General features: G+C 42.4%; 1 protein-coding gene across 3 annotated transcripts in view; it reads right to left on the bottom strand.

Annotated features, from left to right (window-relative positions):
- csnk2a2 (casein kinase 2 alpha 2) overlaps nt 1–25,367 on the bottom strand; it is a 51,256-nt gene that overhangs the window by 20,026 nt on the left and 5,863 nt on the right. For 2 of the 3 annotated variants that reach the window (XR_004414520.1, XM_033036082.1), the window contains exons 2-5: nt 15,293–15,404; nt 4,238–4,339; nt 2,235–2,285; nt 2,017–2,076 (exon numbers count right to left, since the gene is read on the bottom strand). Coding sequence is in view for 2 of the 3 variants with exons in the window: in XM_033036082.1 (XP_032891973.1) it covers nt 2,017–2,076; nt 2,235–2,285; nt 4,238–4,339; nt 15,293–15,404 (325 nt within the window). In the remaining variant the exon portion in view is untranslated. The remainder of the gene's footprint in view (nt 1–2,016; nt 2,077–2,234; nt 2,286–4,237; nt 4,340–15,292; nt 15,405–25,367) is intronic. The other variant, XM_033036084.1, reaches the window with a different exon arrangement.

Consider the following 25,367-nt stretch of genomic DNA (forward strand, 5'->3'; position numbering starts at 1 on the left):
ATAGGCTGCATCCCAGAGTACTTAAGGAAGTAGCTCCAGAAATAGTGGATGCATTAGTAATAATCTTTCAAAACTCTTTAGATTCTGGAGTAGTTCCTGAGGATTGGCGGGTAGCAAACGTAACCCCACTTTTTAAGAAGGGAGGGAGAGAGAAAACGGGGAATTACAGACCAGTTAGTCTAACATCGGTAGTGGGGAAACTGCTAGAGTCAGTTATTAAAGATGGGATAGCAGCACATTTGGAAAGTGGTGAAATCATTGGACAAAGTCAGCATGGATTTACAAAAGGTAAATCATGTCTGACGAATCTTATAGAATTCTTCGAGGATGTAACTAGTAGCGTGGATAGGGGAGAACCAGTGGATGTGGTGTATCTGGACTTCCAGAAGGCTTTCGACAAGGTCCCACATAAGAGATTAGTATACAAACTTAAAGCACACGGCATTGGGGGTTCAGTATTGATGTGGATAGAGAACTCGCTGGCAAACAGGAAGCAAAGAGTAGGAGTAAACGGGTCCTTTTCACAATGGCAGGCAGTGACTAGTGGGGTACCGCAAGGCTCAGTGCTGGGACCCCAGCTATTTACAATATATATTAATGATCTGGATGAGGGAATTGAAGGCAATATCTCCAAGTTTGCGGATGACACTAAGCTGGGGGGCAGTGTTAGCTGTGAGGAGGATGCTAGGAGACTGCAAGGTGACTTGGATAGGCTGGGTGAGTGGGCAAATGTTTGGCTGATGCAGTATAATGTGGATAAATGTGAGGTTATCCATTTTGGTGGCAAAAACAGGAAAGCAGACTATTATCTAAATGGTGGCCGACTAGGAAAAGGGGAGATGCAGCGAGACCTGGGTGTCATGGTACACCAGTCATTGAAAGTAGGCATGCAGGTGCAGCAGGCAGTGAAGAAAGCGAATGGTATGTTAGCTTTCATAGCAAAAGGATTTGAGTATAGGAGCAGGGAGGTTCTACTGCAGTTGTACAGGGTCTTGGTGAGACCACACCTGGAGTATTGCGTACAGTTTTGGTCTCCAAATCTGAGGAAGGACATTATTGCCATAGAGGGAGTGCAGAGAAGGTTCACCAGACTGATTCCTGGGATGTCAGGACTGTCTTATGAAGAAAGACTGGATAGACTTGGTTTATACTCTCTAGAATTTAGGAGATTGAGAGGGGATCTTATAGAAACTTACAAAATTCTTAAGGGGTTGGACAGGCTAGATGCAGGAAGATTGCTCCCGATGTTGGGGAAGGACAGGACAAGGGGTCACAGCTTAAGGATAAGGGGGAAATCCTTTAAAACCGAGATGAGAAGAACTTTTTTCACACAGAGAGTGGTGAATCTCTGGAACTCTCTGCCACAGAGGGTAGTCGAGGCCAGTTCATTGGCTATATTTAAGAGGGAGTTAGATGTGGCCCTTGTGGCTAAGGGGATCAGAGGGTATGGAGAGAAGGCAGGTACGGGATACTGAGCTGGATGATCAGCCATGATCATATTGAATGGCGGTGCAGGCTCGAAGGGCCGAATGGCCTACTCCTGCACCTAATTTCTATGTTTCTATGTTTGATATCATTAGCAATCATATTGTTCCTAAACATTTTGTCCAGTGGAAAAAAACAGTGCATTTACTTTCCCTGGTGTGAGGAAAGCACCACATTCCTAAATTGGCAGAGGGCAGGGAAGAGGAGCATCTGCTCTCAGCCAGACCTCCAGGTGAAGCACATAATGGTTTATCCAGAAGTGAGAGGCCTGCCACCACTTGAATGTCAATCACTAGCTGGACACCCACCAAGTGATGCAAACATTGGTGTGGGAGAAGCCTGGTGGCCACAGCAATCTCTGTACAGAATTATTTCCTGCCAAAGAATCATCAGTGAAGGGTAGTGGCGGGGAGGGCACTGACACAGCAAGGATGACCTAAAAAGGGAACAAAAGCAAAGAGAAGCTAAAATTCATAATCAATAAACACCATTCAATTGACTTACTGGAAGAACTTAAGGCTTCCAACTCACCTTGAGAATTTCATACATGTAGAACCGGATGTCATAATCCACCAAGATCTGATACAGTTGCTAGACAAAGAGAGAAAAAAAGGGTGGGAGGGTGGAATGGAATTGGAGGAAAATTCAGCATGAGTGAGTAAAAGGCTGTACACAAGTGCAGACCAAACAGAAATATCATTAAATACAATAACTGCTTTGATTACATGTATACAAATCTGCAAGCTCACCTTGAAATCAGTGTTATCAATGTGCTCAAAAACAAGAGCTGGAGTTCTCGACTGTGGAAAGAACAAGATTACAATTTAAGATAGAACATATGTCAGAAACTGCCAGCAATCTTAACTTGATTACCTATCACAAAACATATCAACAGGAAATGCTGTAGCCAATGAGGTTTGTAATGTCAGTGGCCACCAAGTTAACCACTGTGAAGTAGAGGTTAAAAATACATTTTCATAAAGTCACATTGAGGCTGTTGCATGTTGTCAAGTCTATGACTGTTCCCTTTAATCAACTGCACGATGGATTCTCTCAGCCCGAGGTGCTCCACAATTCCCAAGATTATGAAAATGATTCATTGTTCCCAAAACAAGCTGCTAGTTAATACCAAAAAACAGCCCAAGATACTCCTTCCTTATTGCTGCATAAAAGCTGTGCTCCATGTCCAGTACCATCTTTCCTTACTACCCATCAGCCATAGCCAAAACTGACCTGCATAATCTTTTAAGCAGTATGCCTGCATTATATACAAAATATAATGCATCATTTTGTTCCTGAACATTAATAAGTTTAGAAGAAATGGCAGAAATCATAACTTGGACATGGGAAGAAAAAGCCAAAGACACAGCCTCTCAGTTTCCCTCACGTTCCGCAAAATTATCAAGTTGGGCTGAAACAGCTCCTGTTGAATATAGTTGGATTGCTAAGATCCTAAGGAACAGATTTGTCAAGGGCAAAATATGGATTGGTAGGGCAGGAGGGGGCTGCAGTGGTAAGGTACACAAAGGGGCATGATTACTTATGGCTCTAGTTTACTATGTGCATGTGAGTTTTTTTGGGCATGCCATCTTTAAAAAGCTCAAATCATTTCAGAATACATTACATACCAACGAATGGGGCAAGTGTATTTTGAAATCTCGAGCTGTCAGGTAGAAGCTACAGTAGAAATTGGTAGTGCAAGGGTTGTGGATTTTGTCAAAGGGAAGACATGACTTGTGCAGCGAGTAATCATATCATGTTTACAACTTGGCAGCTTGACAAACACTATTAGCATTGAATAGTGAGGTCAGTGCTTATAAAACAATAAAATTAAAGCTTCAGAGATTGAACATGTTTAAAACAATCCTGGGATCAATTAAAAGACAAGGCTATTTTATCTTATCTCACAGTGAATTAACATATTATTATATGATCCAATATAGTAGCACTTTTACACACAGCAACAAACAGCGAGAAGATTAGCCAATCTATTTTTGGTAGGGTTAATTGAGTGAGGATTACATAAGTGAATAATCACATGCACTTTTGGTTATTAACGAAGGAATGTTAAAATCTGGTGCCAGCACAGTGGTGCAGCAGTAGAGTTTCTGCATTACAGCGACAGAGACCTAGGATCCAGGAGATGTCTGTATGGAGTTTGTATGATCTACCTGTGACTGTGTGGGTTTTCTCTGGGTGCTCGTTTCCTCCCAAATTCCAAAGATGTGCAGGTTTGTAGGTTAATTGGCTTCTGTAAATTGTCCCTAGTGCTTCGGACTAGTGCTAGTGTACAGGTGATCACTGGTGGGTGTGGACTTGGTGGGCAGAGGGTGGGCCTGTTTCCATATGTAGGAAAGAACTGCAGATAGTGGTTTAAATCGAAGGTAGAAACAAAATGCTGGAGTAACTCAGCGGGTCAAACAGCAGCTCTGGAGAGGAATCTGTGATGTTTCGGGTCGAGACCCTTCTTCAGAACCTGTCCTATCTTTAAATTTAAATTAAATCCATCCAACTGAACCAGAATACACATCCTAGTTTGCCAAATATTTTGCCAAACGAAGATAGGAATAGCACTGCTTCAGAACGTCAGCTCAGATCAATATCGTTAAGTGCTAGTGTGGGAGGTAAACACATTTTGTAACTTTGAGGAGAGTGCAGTATCAACTGAGCCACTCTAACCTCAGCAAACATGCACTTCCTTGATGGCAAGGCATACTTTAAATCTGGAGAACATACCAACACTGCTACTCACCACAGGGTCCTTTACCACATCCAGCAGCTTGATAATGTTGGGACCCCCACGAAGGTTTTCCAGTATCTTGATTTCTCGCTTTATTTTCTTTTTTTTCACAGGCTGTAAAGTTATAACATCTTTTGAAAACTATCAGTTGCACGAAGAGAGACCGAGATATTACTCATGCAGACCGAGATATTACTCTGAGAGTAGTGACAATTATTGACAATTTTTTCAAAGATAGCAAGGTGCAAATAAGACAAAAGTCTGCACGTTCTTTGCTTGTATATTTTAAGCCCTATCGTGTGTTAACCTAGAGGCAGAAAAGCAACCGGCAGCACACAAACTTGTAACAAAATTGCCAGCAGTTATGTCGTGCGACAGACACAATTTATTCTCTGACCCAGAGTAACCTACAAATCTGCCATGCTGTCCTTCTCAAATAAGGCTCCATATAATCTGTGTCCAATCGAGCGTAATCATGGCTTGATTCTGCTGTATAAATTGGCATAGGATAAATAAGGTCAAAGTACTCAAAACAAATGGTGCCTGGAGAATCGAGTTTCATGGGGCACCTACATCACTACAGGGGTAAATGAGTGCTGTTCCACTGCAATGGGCTTCACTCAAGTTTGGCTGTGACCAGTGTTCCAGCAAATCAAATAAAGGGCTAAAGATCAGGCTCTGGTGAGGGAAAATTTGGAAAGTCAGAAGAGGCAGAGAAGCAAAATTATGATAACCAGAATCTGTCAGGAGCAATGAGACGAACACAAGAGTTAACTTACAACTAGCATCCGGGCAGGGAATGTTAGGAAATTGACAAACATAGCTCTTTATCTGAATGCGCACAGCATTCCTAACAATATGGACAAATTAACAACACAAATAGAAATAAACACAGGCTTAAGGCCATGGTAGCAAATTGAATGTAGCTGGGAATTCAAAAATTCCAGGATTGTTACATTTCAGAAGCAACAGAAGGGAGGTAACCCAGAATTAAATAATGTGGTAAAGCAAAAAGGGAAGGATATTAGCTCAGAGAAAATTAAGTAGGACACGCAACTTGGGTGTAGCTAAGAAAAAAACAAAGGGTGAGGGGAAAACATTGGTAGGAGACATGCATGGACTTTCCTTCACTCCTCTCTCATCCTGCCCTCACCACCCTAACTCAAAATACTTGTATTGTAAGGCTTTGCATACACCAGAAAATTAGAGGTAACACCTCAACCTAATATGTAATCTGGGCAAACAAAATCAGCATTGTTAAATGTATAAAATATATAAAAGAATGATATTCTTGATCAACATACCAAGGAACCAACATTGAAACTGACGATTTTATCTGTTGTGTAATAAAAAAAGGTTAATAATCAATCACATTCACAATAATACTTTATTAGCCAAGTATGTTTTGCAACATACGAGAAATTTCATTTGTCAAGTCAGTCATACAAATAAAAAGCAACGGAACATACAAAACACATTTTAACATAAACATCCATCACAATGATTCCTCCACATTCCTCACTGTGATGGAAGGCGAAAAAAAGTTCAATCTCTTCCCTTTGCTCTCCCGCGGTCGGGTGCCTCGAGCCCTCCGATGACGGATGATCCTGACTCACGTTGCCGGCGGCGGGCCCACCGCTTGAGGCAAATCAGCTCCTTCATTTGGGGGGGGGGGGAATGTCAGCTCCCCCGTGCCGGGGCTGGTCGAACCTTCCGCGATGTTGGAGCTCCCGACATCCATGGCCTCTCCCGATACTGCGAGCTCCTGATGTAAAGTCCGCAGGCCATGGTTGGAGCGATCCCAGGCAAGGTATCGACTCCGATGCAAGTCCACGCCCCGCGGTGGGGCCCAAGGTCAGTCCGAGGAGGCCTCCAGCTCCATCGTTGGTTGGCCGCAGAGCAACTGGAGAATGCGATCCGAAAATTAATCGCATCTCCGGCAAGGTAAGAAACTGAAAAAATAGTGTGGGCGGTTGCCAATCCCCGACAGGAGTAGGTCCGAGGGTCATCGCCTGCTTGTCTCTGAAGACCGGGAACCGGAAGAGGGAGCGAGACGAGCCAACAGATGCTGGACAAAGAGCCGGTCGGAGGAGGTCTAACCTGCACCTTCAACTGTCAGCTGTCGGAGGCAGTGCCGCCTGGGGCACGAAGGCTGAAAGGCCAGAGGAGAGGGACGGCCCACTGTACGAGGGGAGAGGCAGTCAGGCTGAGGACAAGCCGCGCACGGAGAGGCCGTGCCGCTGAGAACAAAGAAGGACCATTGGTACTTTGAGTACTTAGTAACTTTGACGACACTAGATACGTGGTGTCTCTGTGTACTTTGTGCATTGTATGCAAAAATCCAAAGAATTTCACTGTACCTAGGTACACGTGACAATAAAGTATCATTAAAACATTGAAAGGGAGACCTGGTTGTCCTTGAACACAATTCAATGGAAAGTTGCCACATGGGTAAAGTGAGCGATTCGGAAGTCAAACTGTATGCTAGTCCTTGTTGCAATAAAAAAAAGACAATTTGCTCTAGCTTTGAGAGTTAAAAGCGTGATATTGAGCTCTAGTGAGATAAAATCTGGAATGTATGCAGGTCTGTTCGCTTAAGAATATACTTGCAAGAGGGACCACAGCAACACTTCATCAGATTGATTCCTGGGAGATGTGTCATACGAGGAGAGATTAAGCTGAGCCTATACTTAAGGATAGACAATCTCATTGAGATGAAAAACATGCTTACAGGGCCTGAAGAGCATATGCAGAGTTAGCATTTCCCTTAACTGGGGTGTTTAGAACTAAGAAACATTCTCAAAATAAAGGGTTGGCCATTCAGGGGGGGGAATGAGATGAAATTTCTTCATACCAACTGTAATCAGATAGGCAGCATGTACATGATTATATGGATTAACCAAGTCCACACAGCTGCACCACATCTTTGCAAACCAGGATTGTAGTTATTTCAACTGCTGTGCTGATCCCTGGAAGCCCCATGCAATTAAAATATCACAGTATTACAAAGAGTAGTTAATAACTTTGGTTTATATAAGAGTGCCGAGTTTAAACAGCTATTTATAATGAATTGTCTGTGGATTCCCAGTGAAAGAAGGTCACCAATATCTCCACGTACATTTTCTAAAGATATAATAGTGACAGCGTTAATAAACAATTAGCTGAAGACAAAAAGCCAGTTCCTAATATGTATAAAGTACATGGTAATTACAACGAGGAAGCTGAAATTATATAACCAGGCTGGTCTTCATAGGGGTGCTAAATCTGACTGATGCAAGTAAACCTGCTACTTCCAGCTGCATTATTCATTTCATTTGTCAACCATTTGATGACTCACACATGAACCAATTTCCACAGCATTTAAACGTCATAATCCTGTTCAATAGCAAAACTATGAAAATAGAATAGTTTTTGTACAAAAGTGATCAGAATTAATCGACTTATACCCATGTTTATTTTGGACACATCCGTGAAACTAACTCAAAACATTCAGGACTTCTTGATAATTCAAGGAAAATGGACCATTGTTACATTGCCAATAAGCATCAGGTGCTAACAGATTTTAGCCAGAAACATTATTCAGCTGCACCTCAGTGCATAAGGCTGAATGAGAGTGAGAGATCACATGAAAGTAAATGGCAGAGTAATACTAATGGAATTGTTCCAAGAGACAACAGATGTGTTGGGCCAAGTGGCTTCCCCCTATGTTGGAAGAAAATGAGAAATGGGAAATAAATCCCCTCCAATGACGATCAAGGAACTGCAGATGCTAGTTAATACACAGAAGGACACAGCAGGTCAGGTAGCATCTCTGGTGATGTTTCGAATCGACACTCTTCTTCAGACTCATGTCAAGAGTATTTTATTATCAATATGTCCCAAAATGGAACAATTAAATTGTTACTTGCATCACAACAGATATGTACAGTATTGCAAAATAACACACACAAAATATATATATTTTATATATACATACATATATATACACACATATATACATATACAAGTGTGTGTGTGTGTGTTTCTACTTACGTGAAAACACCACGCAGTAGCACTTACATTTTTACATATTCTGACTCACATTTTTCCCCTCCACGCATTAATCGGGTTCACTTAAGATGTCATGCTACATTTCAAAAGTTATTCATTACAGTTTTTTTTTAAAGCCAAAACGGCCACAGATTCTTCAAGCAGTTTCGAATGACGTCACAATACCTCTGCAAGGGGAGGGGGTCACCGCCCTCTCCACCTCCCCAACGGTTTTAACTTCATAAACCAGTGATTCTTCGCCGGTGGGGGGGGGGGGGTGGGGGTACGCCACGCTGGAATGTTCTGGAAACACACCCTCCCACCCCCCTGCCTGGCCCAGTCGCACTGAAGATGCGGCCTCGCTCTGGTCGTCCTGCGGCCTCGCTCGGGTCCACGCCCACCCGCCACCTCGCTCGGGACCACGCCCGTCCGGGGCCTCGCTCGGGTCCTCAGTTCCACGCCCGCCCACGGCCTCTGCCTCCCTCCCTCACACGGTGCGGTGCTCCCTCCTCACCACCCTTGCCTCCCTCCACGCGTCGCTCCCTCCTCACCGCCCTCCCCTCACACATACTTCCCATCGCGGACCAAATATGCTTTGAAAGTAATATGGCCACTCTCAACACCGTGGTAAAGGAATTCAATCCCACTTATACACCCAGCTGTTGATAAAGTTATTCAAGGTCATTTTCCAACTTCACATTCCTGACAACAGCTCAGAAACCATAGAGACTTCAATGCACATAGTTCTGAAATTTGCTCTGAGCAAGAGAAGGACCAAAATTGCAAAGTCATAAATTTATCCCTTCCACCCCACACCCCTCCCCCCGCTCCCCACCCACAACCCCCCCCCCCTGCCCACACACACACAACCCCGCCCAAACCCCCCGCCCACAAACCCCCCCCCCCCACACACCCCCTCTTGCCCCCCATACCCCCCCGCGATGCGTTGGAGGAACGGGTGAGTGCTGGAATATTGCGTTGGGGGAGCAGACCTAACAGGTCTGCACTTGGCCTTGTATATAATAAAACAAATAATAATAGTGCAAAGGCAAAAATAATGTACTTTAAGTCGATGTAGTTCGGAGCTTATTTGGACGCTGTAGTGTTTAATAGCCTGATAGCTGTAGGGTAGAAGCTGCTCCTAAACCACGTATACTTTCTTCCTGATAGGAGTGAAACGAGAGTGTGACCAGGGTGGTGTGGGTCTCTGGTGTGGTGATGCTTCCTGTTTCAGCCAGCGACTCGTTTAAATCCCTTTGATGGTGGGGAGGTTAGTACCCATGATGGACTAGACAGTGTTTACCACATTTTGCGATCATCTTCGTTCCTGGGTGTTCAAGTTGCTAAACCAGGCCGTGATGCAAGTATTCAATAAATGCTCCTACCGTACACCTGTAAAGGTTCAAGAGAGTATTCGTTGGCATACCAAATCACCTCAATCTCCTCAGGAAGTAGAGGCAAAGATGGGGTTTTTCATGATTGTATCAATATGCTGGGTGTCCAGGTCAGATCTTTAGAGATATGCGCATCCAGGAATGTGAGATCTTGACTCTCTCCACCACCATCCGTCAATGAATACAGGTTTGTGAATCGTCGTCTTTCCTCTTCCAAAGTCCACAATCAGTTCTTGGTCTTACTGACACAGACAGCATTTGGTCAGTCGATCGATTTCCCTCCTGTACTCTGAATCATCATTATCTGTAATTCGTCCAACACTGGTTTTGTCAGTGAACTTGAAGATAGACTTCGAACTGTGTCCAGCTACACAGTCGTTGAGTATGAAGTGAAGAGAGCAGCAGGCTGTGCACACTGTCTTGAAGTGCTATGATGGTTATCAAGGTGGAAGTGTTGCTCCCAATTTGTACACATTGCGGTCTGTTGAAGAAGAAGTTGAGGATCCAGTTGCAGAGGGATGCGCAGAGATCCAGTTCCCCAAGCTTGGTAACCAGCATGGAGGGGATGATGGTGTTGAACACTGAATTGTAATCGATGAACAACAGCGTGACGTATGTGTTTTTATTGTCCGTGGTCTAGTGCCAGTGAGATCGCATCCTTTCGTTGACTTGTTGTGGCAGTAGGCATATTGCAGTGGGTCCAGGTTCTTGCTGAGGTAGGTGTAGATATGTTGCATAACCAACCTCTCAAAGCACTTCATCACCACGGACATTAGTGCCATCAGTCAGTAGTCATTGAAGCATGTCACTTTACTATTCTTGGGCACCAGTATTATTGATATCCTTTTAAAGCAAGTGAGAACCTCAGAACTTAGCAATGAGAGATTGACGATGTCCACAAAAAGTCCAGCCAGTTTGTCTGCATGGGTTTTAAGTACACGACCAAGTATACCATCTGGTCCAGACGTTTTTCAAGGATTCTACCTCCTGAAGGATCTTCTGACGTCAGCCTGAGTGTGTAATATCATTGGGGGCTTAGGAAGACACATCAGCATTCTCCCATTCAAAGCATATGTAGAAAGCATTTAAAAAGGACCCGACCCGTAATATCACCTATCCATGTTTTTAAAAGTTTACAATTTATCTTCTCATCTATAAGAGGATGCCGAGAGACTACAGGTGTTGAAATCTGAAGCAAAAAGAAACAAGCTGCTGGAGGTATTCAGCAGGTCAGGCAGCACATGGGGAGGGAGGGGGAATACTTGATATTGAAATTGACATTTCATCTTGACCCAAACAACCGGCTGTACGTTTCCCTCCCGAGTTGCTGTTTCACCTAATGAATTCCTCCAGCGGCTTTTTTTTAACTTCTAACCTATAACCTCAACCATTGTTTAAGGCGAAATATTTGTCAGAGAGTTCCTTACAATTTTCTCAGTGCTTTGAAGTTCACATTGCAACATTTTTCAATGAAAATACATAATTCTTATATATCCAGTAGATGGTCACTTGATCTAGAATAAAGCTTCCCACACAAATCTAGCCACTGCAGAGAAGATTCCAATGTCTCCTACAGTGCCTGCAATCAGGCATCATTCCAACAAGTCTGATGATTAAATTCTAGGTAACCACAGATGGAAAAATTCCCAAACTACCACCCCAGGCATGAAATGCACATTTTAATTAATATTTAATATATATTTCACGTAGCCCAAAAGTAAAAGATGGGAACACACTTTATTAAATAGTAGTTGAAACAGCAAGTAAATAATATTCCAAATACATTGGTTTATTTAATTTAAGACTTCATAATCCACTTATAAAACTCTCTCTTTTGGGAGAAGAAAACATATACTGCATGAAACAAAGGCCATTTGTCAGATTAATTCACAAATACTTGAGATATTTGTCAATTCTGTTTTACGGAAGACCGTAAAACAGCACAGCCAGTTGGCATGCACTTGCACATTTGAGGATGGGAGAGTTGCAAGAGATGGGACCCTTCATCAGAACAGTAACCTAATTGTTGATTTACGTCTCTCTCCATTAGCACTAGCATTGTTTCTTTCATTATTTTATTAAAATAAACTTTTTTTTTGTGGTGCATTGGTACTTTGTTCAATGTGTTACAAATGGGTTTGTAATACCTGAAACATGGAGTTTCCATTACTTTCATGAACAGATGGGCCAGACAGTATTGAAAAAGTACAGATGTCTGCTATCTTATGCAAAGGCACTGTACTTTAAAAAGTACCGTACTTCAAAATAGAGTTGGGTTAGATTTACAGACAATAGTTACTTAGAACTATTTTACAGGACTCCAATTTTGCCTCATTTTCACACTCTTTCCTATTACATAGAAACATGAAAAATTCATGGCTGATCATCCAAAATCAGTACCCCATTCCGGCTTTTTTCCCCATATGCTTTGATTCCCTTAGCCATAAGAGCTAAATCTAACTGTCTCTTGAAAACATCCAGTGAATGTGGCAGATAACTCCAGATTCACAACTCTCTGGGTAAAATCGTTTTTCCTCATCTCAGTCCTAAATCGCCTATCCCTTATTCTTAAACTGTGACCCCTGGTTCTGGACTTCCCCAACACCGGGAAATTTTTTACTGCATGTACCCTGTCCAATCCGCTAAGAATATTATGTTTTCTACAAATCCCCCTCGCATCCTTCTAAATTCCAGTGAATACAAGCCCAGTCGACCCGCTCTTCCATCATATGTCACAAACGCCATCCCGGGAATTAACCTGGTGAACCTACACTGCACTCTCTCAATAGCAATAATGTCCTTCCTCAAATTAGGAGACCAAAATTGCACACAATACCTCAGGTGCAATCTCACCAGGGCCCTGTACAACTGCAGTAGGACCTCCTTGCTCCTAAACTCAAATCCTCTCGCAATGGCCAACATGCCATAGGCTTTCTTCACTGTCTGCTGTACCTGTCATTCTGAAAAGGACCTGTTAATTCCTACTCTTTGCTTCTGTCTGCCAACCAGTTCTCTATCCATGTCAATACTTTACCCCCAATACCATGTGCTCCAATTTTGCACACTAATCTCTTGTGTGGGACCTTGTTAAAGGCTTTTTGAAAGTCCAGATACACCACATCCACTGGCTCTTCTTTATCCATTCTACTTGTTACATCCTCAAAAAATTCCAAAAGTCAAGCATAATTTCCCCTTCATAAATCCATGCTGACTTTAACAGATCCCGTCACTGCTTTCCAAATGCACTGCTATAACATCTTTAATAATCGACTCCAGCATCTTCCCCACTACCGATGTAAGGCTAAAGGGCCTGTCCCACTTGGGCGACCTAAGCTGCGAGTTTAGAAGAGCTTGCCCTGGACTCAAACTCACAGCATGATCGACACGAGGTCCTAGGTCGTATGAGGTGGCTGGAACTCTCCTTCATGCTCGAGGGAGGTTCCCACCTACTCGTGGCCTCAGCTAGGTCGCGGAAAATATTTCAGGATATTGAAACATTTTCCGCGAGTAAAATTTGGTCGGCATTGGTCTTTTTCACTCTTAGTGCAGTGGAGTGGGGTCGCTATTTACTTACAAGCACTCGAGGGCAGCCGTAGACAATCTCCTTCGCTGACCAGCCATTTTGATTGGCTCATTGGAGTTTCACGACCTAGGAAGACCTACTGGTAGGTAAAATGCCCGCTGAACTTTATTAAACTTCTTAAAAATGTCTCCACTCCTTCTCCCCCCTTCTCCTCCTCTCCCCCCCCCCCCCCCTTCTGTCTCCCTTCTCTTTCCCCCCCCCCCCACCGCAGCGACCATACTGAGGCTGCGACTAGTTCCCAGAATGCGGGAACTCCTCGCGATCATGAAGGAGACTCACCAGAGACCACCAGCGAACATGTGGCGACCATGTGGTGAGCACAGAAGTCTCCTGCACTCACCTAAAAAGTTGCCTGAGTGGGACAGGTCCTTTAGACAAGACACAACAATTTTATCTCACAGAAAGAGAAACACAAAATGCGAAGTGAACAAAAAATAGATACATCGCCATTTGAACTGATCTGAACTGGTAAAATGAAGAAAACAGCATTACCTTTTCCTTTTGATCTCTCCTTCAACCAATCGCTAGGATCTTTAAACGGTTTTGTGCACTGCTAATTTAAAAGACTTTCCACTGAGATCTCAATTAACCTACTACAGTGCATGCCGTGTTGCCCAATGCCACTCCACATTTGTTCTGCATCCTAGAATCAGTTGAAAAACATTCTTCTGATGGAGTCAACTGTTCACTGTGGGATGGCTCCACAGGTGACCGATGCACCCTACTATCTAACATCGCTCAATCATGTGAACCTTCAGTGAATGCCAACAGGCTAAACACTCGGGCGAAGGAGGATCAAACCACACCTCAATTCTATATTTCTTCACACTGCAGCCAAAACTATTCAAACCCTTTGTCTCTTCACCTCAGACCCACAAGACCAGTCATGATGTTTCTTATTGCCCTACATGCTGAGAGATCTATCATTATATATTGATTAAAAACCATTAGTTTTGCTGTTGGCCCCATTTGCTTTCCAAGCAATAAATAGTAGTCAGAAATAGAAGTTTCATTATTCAAGAAAAATGCACCGCTTTCTACTGGACTGGTGTCATTGTCAAACTGAATCTCCCTTCACCACATTAAATAATAGACATCTGCCAAGACTTATCTCAGATTCAAATATTAGCTACCTTATGGTTTAGATGAGCATTGCAACATATCCAAGTCTGCTGGTTTGTGATGGAGTGGACTACAAGGATAGAGGGAGATTTAACAAAGTTGGAAGTACAATGGAAAATGAAATAACTTTGGAAAATCAAGGCTATTCATTTTGGCAGGAAGCACAGGAAAACTATGTTGGTAATCCTCAAACCATAACTAACATTCATGTACAGCAAGCAATTAGAAAGACAAATGGTATCAGACAGGAGTTGCTATCATCAAGATATCTAAGATGCTGCTGAGGAAGTGAATGCAAAAGCCCGTTTCCTCAGACCATGGCATCTATAATTGGAGTCAATTGTCATTGGAAAAGGGTCTGCATTTCCAATCTGAAATGGAGCAATTTCTTTATCTGGAGCAATTCATCTTTGGAATTTTATTGCCTCATTGGACTGTAGCTGCTTGGTCATTAAGCTTATTCGACACAAAGATGAAGGCATTTTGGACTCCAAGCGAATCAAAGAATAAGAAATAGCAGACAAATGGCCGAAACAGTATATTATTAGTCACAATCTTATTGAACACAATTAACACAATGGGTTGTATACCAATTCCTGCTCCCATTTCTTTTGTGACCGACATAAAAACAATTTGATCCACAGCAAACCAAACTAAACTGCCCCTGCTTGTTTACTCTAAATACAATTAATGCAAGCATGAATACTTATCCTATCTGTCCACCTCAGTTTCAAGTTACTAAAATTCAGCAATACCCAGCCTCCAAACCTAGATTTATAAATATGAAATTATTAGATTGTGATAACTCTGAAGATTTAAAGAATAAGAATGGAACCAACATATACTTATGCAAAAATGCCCTGCAAGATATATACGGCCAATAAATACTGGAATGCAAGGTCAGAAAAGAGAAACTGAACACAAAAAGCTGATACTCACCTTCAGTATTTTGACAACCGTTTTCTCATTGTTCGTTATGTTAATAGCCTCAAATACTTCACTATACTTCCCACGGCCAAGTTTTCGCACCAACTGGTAATCATCCTGGTTACTGTAGCAAAGCAAAAGGATAAACAGGTTTTATTCCTTGATTGCCTGCAACATGCTGAGCATTTGTCAATCTCTATTCATGGTTGATTAGTCAAAGATAACAAGGGATAGTATTCAGCAACTAATGTGTTTGGCCTACAATTCAACATTCCCCTGCCCCTACGCACCACCTCCTCACCCTGCCCACCAACATATCTTTACCACAGGCATGCAGAAACATCTCATACATCATTGGTACAGTTCCTATTCCCAAGAAATAGGAGATTTACTTTATTATCCTAGCTTCACAGCACACGGCACACACCTCAGTCCTCTATCTTACAAATGCTGCTGCTGTATGGTTACTTGTCCTCCAATGAGGTTGCAAGTTAAAGCTACCATTCGTCACAACATAAAGATGGCATTGGAAAGAACACTTTAGAGTTTAGAAAAAGACAGTGCAACGAGCACATTCTAATAGATATTTCACTCTACACAAGTGAGCCAACAATTTCAGCCAAATGTACCCATCTTCCTACATTCCTTCTCCCTGCCATTTTTCCTTTACTGATCCAGCAAAACTCTGAATGTTGACATTACAAAAGATGTTTAAGAGCTCTCTCCTGCTCCTATTTCAGAATTTATTTTATTTTAAAACATTTTAAACACACCGTGGCCTACGATTTGCTGAAGCTGTTGTTTTAACCAGCTCTGCAGATCCTTCCCACACATTTCATCTACTGAAGCTGTTTGTAGCTCCTTCTCTGGCAAGAAGCTATCAATTGCACTGCAGTTGAACACTCAGAAGATGCACTGAATTTAAGTAATTGCACTCAAATGTGAAGTATTTTCTGCAGTGTCAGTGGGCCACAGCTCCAATGCCAGTATGTGAATGGATGGCAGGGGACCTTCACGTTTATTGAGTCCCCACTTCCACCAGAACATTACGCAGTGTAAGCTGGTCAAAAATTCCCGTTGCCGTTTTGGGACTTTGCTGAGTCAGGAAGGGTGACAAGTTTCTCTTCTATTCAAACAATATAACTCCTGCCTCATGTACCCACCAGTCTTTGAAGACGTAACATAGTGGATGGAATATTTTGGGCCAAAAATAAACTTCAAAGCTTCCCCTACAAGTGAGTTCAAGGATGAGATAATGGTGACAATGATGCAGTTGGTAGAGCCAACCTCAATCATCGATCCTCACTCCTATACTGTTTGCGTGGAATTTGCACATTCTTTGTGATCACATGGGTTTCCTCCGGGTGCTCCAGTTTCCTTCCACATCCCAAAGATGTGCGGAATTATAGATTAATTATCCTCTCTAAAATTACCCCAATATGTTGCGAGTGGATTTGAAAGTGGGATTACATCGACCTATTTTGAATGTTTAATTGATGGGCAGTATGGACCCAATGGGCCCGTTTCCATACTGTATCTGAAATTTAAACCAATACAATAATTTACCTTAGATAGACACAAAATGCTGGAGTAACTCAGTGGGATAGGCAGGGACAATTTACCTTCTTGGGGAGGAGAAAATGGGAGGAAGAAATCCAGGAATTACTTCTTATGTCGCTTCTTGCAACATTTCTCTCAGTGAGAAATAAGACAAAAAAATCTGCCATGTCTGGACATGATAACGAGGGTGTGAAGTAATCTGAAGCTTTAAATAGCAGGAAAGAGATTAACTCCATTTTAACATTTTGTAGTGTAACATATAGGCAGCACTAACAAATCTCAGCTTGTATGAATTTGACATATAAACTTTGCACCAGTTCTTAAGATTTCCTTAACATTTTTCAAAACAACTAACATCTTGGTGCATTATGCTCAACAGAATCATTTTGAATGCAGATGATGGATTAGCAGAAGGCACGATCCATGTCCAAACCCCCCCAAAAAACACTGATCTCAATTTAAAAATGTTGAACTCAATCCAGAACAGGTAGAATTTACTGTGGGGTTTACTCAATACAGCAACTAGTGCATGGTTATGCACTCTCTCAAGTGAAACCCCATGTCACTGGCCTTTGGAATGAGCTCAGGAAAGCAGACAACTACCATAGTCTCCTTCCTTGTAGGCAACTCCTCATGATTGATGATGTCTTGCCTCACTCCATTTCTATGCATCCTGAGCCAGCTGACCATGCGAGGGATCCAGACTCTGCTACAGCATAAAAGGTCTTTTTCAATGGGATTCTGCTTGCACCTAAACACAAAAGTTCTGTGCCATTCCAAAGGCTTCCAGCATGCTGAGCAGCCACTGGTCAGCTAATCTCACAAGTAGGTGAAGAGCTTGTATTTTTACAAGGAGGCTCTGACAACATTCCAAAATATTTTCTCTCCTTATGGTAATCTTTCGGTGTGATACTGCTCCGAGGTGCTGTTTAAGGAATTTGGCATCTGGCACGTGAACCATGTAGCCTGCCCACATGTGTCGGCCAAGTATAATTCAAGCTTTGATGTTGAGGCATAACAGCCTGATGAAAAAACTTTTGCTTAATCTGGATTTGGACGATTTTATAAAATCCAGAAAGCATTCCCATTAGGTCTTTGTGTTCAAAAGGGAACTGCAGATGCTGGAATATCGAAGGTACACAAAATTGCTGGGGAAACTCAGCGGGTGCAGCAGCATCTATGGAGCGAAGGAAATAGGCGACGTTTCGGGCCGAAACCCTTCTTCAGACTCTGAAGAAGTCTGAAGAAGGGTTTCGGCCCGAAACGTCGCCTATTTCCTTCGCTCCATAGATGCTGCTGCACCCGCTGAGTTTCCCCAGCAATTTTGTGTACCTCCCATTAGGTCTTTGTTGCGTTTGGCACACGAGGCCTACAAGGGCTGTTGACCATGTACCAGGTTTAAGGTCTTCATCTTCAAATGTCTTTTCTCCACCACAGGTTAAGCAGAGGAGTTTCACTACATTTGCTGAGGGGTAACTACAGAGATTGAAAAGGTCCATGTTTCCAAGGGTTACCATGACATTTTTCCAATGATGTTATGCATTGGAAGCAGGTGGGTAGGGAAACAATTTTGTGTGTTTCAGCGAACATGTCAATAATGACTTTGGGCTCTACTTCAAACCCAAGTATTATCCATGTAGTGGAGTTCATTGACCAAGGTTAGAGCATGCTTAGTTCTGAAGTGGAGATACAGTTCTAGATTGATAAAGTAGTTGAAAAGGCCTGATGTCACCAATTAAATAACAAGGCTTTCATTGCACTCACTATCACAGGAAGTTTAAAACCTGAAGAACTTCAGGTCACAAATTCACAGCTTTTCTATGGGTTTTAGATGCCATAATCGCCATCATCTTCAATGGGAGAGATTTATTTCAAGAATCCTCCTCAATCACTTCCATCAAATAGCCAACCGCTACTACAGAGCTGCCAAATTTTGTCGAAGCATTTCAGTATTCTAGTACCTGAAAATCAGTATTTTGCTGAGGAAATCAGTATTTTTACGCGGTGCCATTTTACTGAAATTGTTTTTATATTTTATATGCAGTCATACCCCATGTAAGAGTACAAGAATGCATAACTTTGCTACAAATTGACATGTCTTCTATGCACCTTACTCGACAGTGCATTCATTGGCCTTATCTTTGTATACTGCTGTTTGAACGGCTGCTTCCTGCATTTAGCACCAGATGATGATGTAGAAACCATTTTGGAAGCATCCCTCTCCCTCCCTTGCTCCCTCCTTCCTCTCCCCGTCCCTCCCTCCCTCTTTCCCTCCCACCCTCTCTCCTCCCTTTTTTTCTCCCTCCCTCCTTCTCTCACTCCTCTCCATCCTCTCCCTCTCTCCACCCCTCCCACTATCCACCCCTCCCACTCTCCCCCTTGAGCCCACCCACCATTCTGTAAAATCAAGGCCAATTCCAATGTAACTGCAATCCCAATGGTAACCTTTCACCACTAGGCTTATCCAGAATTCCACCACTGCCTGAATAATAATCAAAGGCTCAACTTCCACTGAGAAAGAGAATTCTAAAGACTCATTGTTATACGAGAATTTTCCTGAACAGTCTGTGACCCACAGCACTGTGGCCATAACGCTATGTGTAAAGCCCATAGCGCTCCAGCCGGTAGTGCTATATTTAGAACCCACAGCGCTTTGTTTAAATTCCCACGTGTTAAACTGACATCGCTCTGAAGAAGGGTTTCGGGCCGAAACGTTGCCTATTTCCTTCGCTCCATAGATGCTGCTGCACCCGCTGAGTTTCTCCAGCATTTTTGTGTACCTTCGCTCTGTTTAAACCTGGAGCGGGACAGGCAGCGACTCTGGAGAGAAGGAATGGGTGACGTTTCTGGTCGAGACCCTTCTTCAGACTGAACTGAACTCCGTATTCAAAATCCGTATTTAACAACACAAAATCGTACATCAGTATTCTAATCGCATTTCCTTACGAAATACGGAAAATCCGTACTACTTAGAAAATAGAAAAGAAAATAGGTGCAGGAGGCCATTCGGCCCTTCGAGCCACTCGGCAGCTCTGCTATTATAATATGGATTCCCTCCATCAAAAAAACAATGAACACGATCTTCAACATGCAACAAGAAAAATTGAAGAAGCACCAATAATTATTCATTACTTTTAACTTTAGGGACTCCTGTGACTGTCAGCTGAACAAGAGGGTGGAGAATCCTTCTCAAATTTGTCTCCATTCTACATCTGTTACACTTTTTATATAGCTATATATATTTTTTGTTATTTATTGTGGTGTTTTACAGAGTACATATCTGCAGTGCTGCTGCAAGTAAGAATTTCATTGTTTAGGATATGATCATAAAACACTTGATGCCATGCAAGCCATGCTACTATCCAAAAGATTCAACAAATAACTAATCCCAACACACATTAAAATCAAGGCTGTGCCACTGCACAAATTATTTTCTCAATTTTCCTCACCAAAATATTTTATCTCACCTTCCATTTGCTTCCAACTCAAGTAGAGCTAACCCACAAAACAAAAGGGAAACTGCTCTACCTTCACCATTTCTACTCTAATACTATGGTTTCAGTACCAACCAGCCTTTGCAAAAACAAATCACCTATACAGAACAAAGGTAGACAAAAATGCTGGAGAAACTCAGCGGGTGAGGCAGCAACTATGGAGAGAAGGAAATAGGCAACGTTTCGGGTCGAAACCCTTCTTCAGGGTTTCGACCCGAAACGTTGCCTATTTCCTTCACTCCATAGATGCTGCCTCACCCGCCGAGTTTCTCCAGCATTTGTCTACCTTCGATTTTTCAGCATCTGCAGTTCCTTCTTAAACACCTATACAGAACAATGTACTTTGACTTCAAAAGGAATCTGCTCTCTTTCAATGCAGATTCATGAAAACATTGGCTCTTGACGAAAATTTTGCGATAAAGTCCATACGACTTTGTTCAGATTCACAAAAATGTGAAGGTTTTGATCTTTTTGCCTCCAGACAATTCTGACAAAAGTCAGTCTTTCATGGCTCATGATAAACCATCTCTACTTAAAGTTTGTATTCATACAGCCCTTGTACATTTGAAGTGCTGTTTTTTAGTGACAGGAGAGCAAATAATTTACACATGGCATGAGAACAATTAACAGGTAATCTGTTTTAAGATATTGGTGAATGCATATCCAGAAGAGCTTTGCCAGCTATTTTTGAAATTATGCTATGTACCTTTACACCCATCTGCAAGGGAAGATGAAGCCTTGTTTTTACCTCTCAATTTTGGGCCTTTCCCAGGGGAGATTAGATTTGTTTCACTGGGAATGCAGTGATAATTCACTGAGATATAATGTGTGCATGGGCGTGTGTGTTTGTCTCAAAAGAAGGCGCAAACCATTTCAGAATGAAGCAAGCAAAAATGTATTAGACAGAGTGACTTATTTTTGGAGTTCAGATTACTGTATAAACCCATAAGACCAAAATGATCGACTGCTGTATATTGGCGAAATCAAGGGATTAGTGTAGGGGATGAAAATGGGGCAGAGGTAGATCAGCCATGATTTTGTTGAATATTAGCACAGTTTCAAGATTTCTGACCAGGCTACTCTCAACTTCCATTTCTTATATTCATCAGAACAATGGCACCTGTGAGTAGCAGCCATGTGCCCAAGGACTTAAACCACAAACTTGTAAAAAGAATGCTATATCAAGAACAAATTACATCTAGGAGGGACGAGAATGGGTTTTGATGCAGGGTAAAAGCACAAGCCAATGTCAAATCTGCATTTAATGCTGTGGGACATTCTAAAACATTTCACAAGCGTAAAGTGACATGGAATTAAAATAGCAGAATATTGCATCTTACTTTTTAAAGCACTAATGTTTCAGGAAACTGCATCACTCAATTATCTTTACCATGACACTAGAAAGTTCACCTTTAAATAGAAACAGGAGGGAGCACTCCAAGCAGAAACTTAATGATAACCATCACTTTTTCTAGTGCAGTGGTACACGTTTCTAATGAGATCTCAGGCAGCAGATGGAACACCATAATTACCATTATGCTTTGGATCACAGATAGGAAAAATATCAAGCTAGACTATTTGTGGCCGCTAGTTATTAACCACTGCCCAAAGATCCCAGCGGATTGGAGACAGATTATTCTTGTGGACAAAAAGGTGCCGATACACAGCTTTAATAAACATATGTGTCTCGTGGTTGGAAAACAAAATAATGACATTTAACTTAAAGGTACTGGCACATAACATTAAAAAACCCACTACTTTCTTCTGTCAAAATGATGATAAACACCGACCGTGAACAAAATGAATAGTCCTTGGAACTGGTGCTCAGAACTGCTGGCTCCAATCATGATAATTCAATTTATTAGACTAGGCCTTTAAGAGGGAGCAGAAAATTGAGAACAACAAATCTGATTGTAAACAGAACACTGATATTGTTAGCAGAGTATTATTGTTTTGATTCCATTGGAGGGAGTGGAGTGATGGAACAAAAGAGGTGAATGTCCGCATTGTTTACCAAACATTTTTATTAAAACTCCTTAGGACAGGAGAGAGAAAAAAAGTATACTGTAGATCATGAATATTCCAGTCACAGAGTTAACGCTGGTAAGTATTTATGCACCACTGAATTTATAAACTCTAATCTCCAGGTGCTTGAAGTACACAGCAACAAAGTCAAGGCAGGAATGTGCTGCTCCCTACACCATTCCGAGTTATGCTTACGAAGGACTTTAAGAACTGGTGCTGCTAATTAGTGCACTTTCCATTGAATTTGGGACTACAGACTGTCTTACAAACTAACATGCAAGTTTCAAACCCACACTAAATAAATAGAAACATAAAAAATAGGTGCAGGAGGAGGCCATTCGGCTCTTCGAGCTAGCACCGCCATTCATTGTGATCATTGCTGATCGTCCCCAATCAATAACCCGTGCCTGCCTTCTCCCCATATCCCTTGATTCCACTAGCCCCTAGAGCTCTTATCTAACTCTCTCTTAAATCCATCCAGTCTTTAAGCCCCCACTGTCCTCTGTGGCAGGGAATTCCACAAATTCACAACTCTCTTGGTGAAAAAGATTTTTCTCAGCTCAATCTTAAATGGCTTCCCCTTTATTCTAAGACTGTGGCCCCTGGTTCTGGACTTGCCCAACCTTGGGAACATTTTTCCTGCATCTAGTTTGTCCAGTCCTTTTATAATTGTATATGTATCTATTAGATCCCCCACATCCTTCTAAACGCCAGTGAATACAAGCCTAGTCTTTTCAATCTTTCCTCATACGAGTCCCACCATCCCAGGGATCAATCTCGTGAACCTACGCTGCACTGCCTCAATCAAAAGGATGTCCTTCCTCAAATTAGGAGACCAAAACTGTACACAATACTCCAGATGTGGTCCCACCAGAGCCCTATACAACTGCAGAAGAACCTCTTTACTCCTATACTGAAATCCTCTTGATATGAAGGCCGACATTACATTACCTTTCTTCACTGCCTGCTGGACCTGCACGCCAACTTTCAGTGACTGGTGTACAAGGACGCCCAGGTCTCACTGCACCTCCCCCTTACCTAACCTAACCCCATTGAGAAAATAATCTGCCCCCTTGTTTTTGCTGCCAAAATGGATAACCTCACATTTATCTATATTATTCTGCATCTGCCACGCATCTGCCCACTCACTCAACCCTGTCCAGGTCACCCTGCAACCTCCTAACATCCTCTTCACAATTCACACTGCCACACAGCTTTGTGTGATATGTCAATTTGAGATAATTTTCAATCACTTACTGGTATGTGCCCATGTGATTAAAGTACCCATCCCTGGCAGCCTCAAAGCTCAAATTGATTTAGTATACAATGCCTTTAATCAGGGATAGTATCAAAGCGAAGGATGATGCGTACAAATTAGCCAGAAAAAGCAGCATACCGGAGGACTGGGAGAAATTCAGAGACCAGCAGAGGAGGACAAAGGGCTTAATTAGGAAAGGAAAAATAGATTATGAAAGAAAACTGGCAGGGAACATAAAAACTGACTGCAAAAGTTTTTATAGATATGTGAAAAGAAAGAGATTAGTTAAAACAAATGTAGGTCCCTTGCAGTCAGAAACTGGTGAGTTGATCATGGGGAACAAGGATATGGTGGACCAATTGAATAACTACTTTGGTTCCGTCTTCACTAAGGAAGACATAAATAATCTGCCGGAAATAGCAGGGGACCGCGGGTCAAAGGAGTTGGAGGAATTGAGTGAAATCCAGGTTAGCCGGGAAGTGGTGTTGGGTAAATTAAATGGATTAAAGGCCGATAAATCCCCAGGGCCAGATAGGCTGCATCCCAGAGTACTTAAGGAAGTAGCTCCAGAAATAGTGGATGCATTAGTAATAATCTTTCAAAACTCTTTAGATTCTGGAGTAGTTCCTGAGGATTGGCGGGTAGCAAACGTAACCCCACTTTTTAAGAAGGGAGGGAGAGAGAAAACGGGGAATTACAGACCAGTTAGTCTAACATCGGTAGTGGGGTAACTGCTAGAGTCAGTTATTAAAGATGGGATAGCAGCACATTTGGAAAGTGGTGAAATCATTGGACAAAGTCAGCATGGATTTACAAAAGGTAAATCATGTCTGACGAATCTTATAGAATTTTTCGAGGATGTAACTAGTAGCGTGGATAGGGGAGAACCAGTGGATGTGGTGTATCTGGACTTCCAGAAGGCTTTCGACAAGGTCCCACATAAGAGATTAGTTTACAAACTTAAAGCACACGGCATTGGGGGTTCAGTATTGATGTGGATAGAGAACTGGCTGGCAAACAGGAAGCAAAGAGTAGGAGTAAACGGGTCCTTTTCACAATGGCAGGCAGTGACTAGTGGGGTACCGCAAGGCTCAGTGCTGGGACCCCAGCTATTTACAATATATATTAATGATCTGGATGAGGGAATTGAAGGCAATATCTCCAAGTTTGCGGATGACACTAAGCTGGGGGGCAGTGTTAGCTGTGAGGAGGATGCTAGGGGACTGCAAGGTGACTTGGATAGGCTGGGTGAGTGGGCAAATGTTTGGCAGATGCAGTATAATGTGGATAAATGTGAGGTTATCCATTTTGGTGGCAAAAACAGGAAAGCAGACTATTATCTAAATGGTGGCCGACTAGGAAAAGGGGAGATGCAGCGAGACCTGGGTGTCATGGTACACCAGTCATTGAAAGTGGGCATGCAGGTGCAGCAGGCAGTGAAGAAAGCGAATGGTATGTTAGCTTTCATAGCAAAAGGATTTGAGTATAGGAGCAGGGAGGTTCTACTGCAGTTGTACAGGGTCTTGGTGAGACCACACCTGGAGTATTGCGTACAGTTTTGGTCTCCAAATCTGAGGAAGGACATTATTGCCATAGAGGGAGTGCAGAGAAGGTTCACCAGACTGATTCCTGGGATGTCAGGACTGTCTTATGAAGAAAGACTGGATAGACTTGGTTTATACTCTCTAGAATTTAGGAGATTGAGAGGGGATCTTATAGAAACTTACAAAATTCTTAAGGGGTTGGACAG

The sequence above is a fragment of the Amblyraja radiata genome, chromosome 17 (assembly GCF_010909765.2).
Source record: "Amblyraja radiata isolate CabotCenter1 chromosome 17, sAmbRad1.1.pri, whole genome shotgun sequence".
NCBI classification, from domain to species: Eukaryota; Metazoa; Chordata; class Chondrichthyes; order Rajiformes; family Rajidae; genus Amblyraja; species Amblyraja radiata.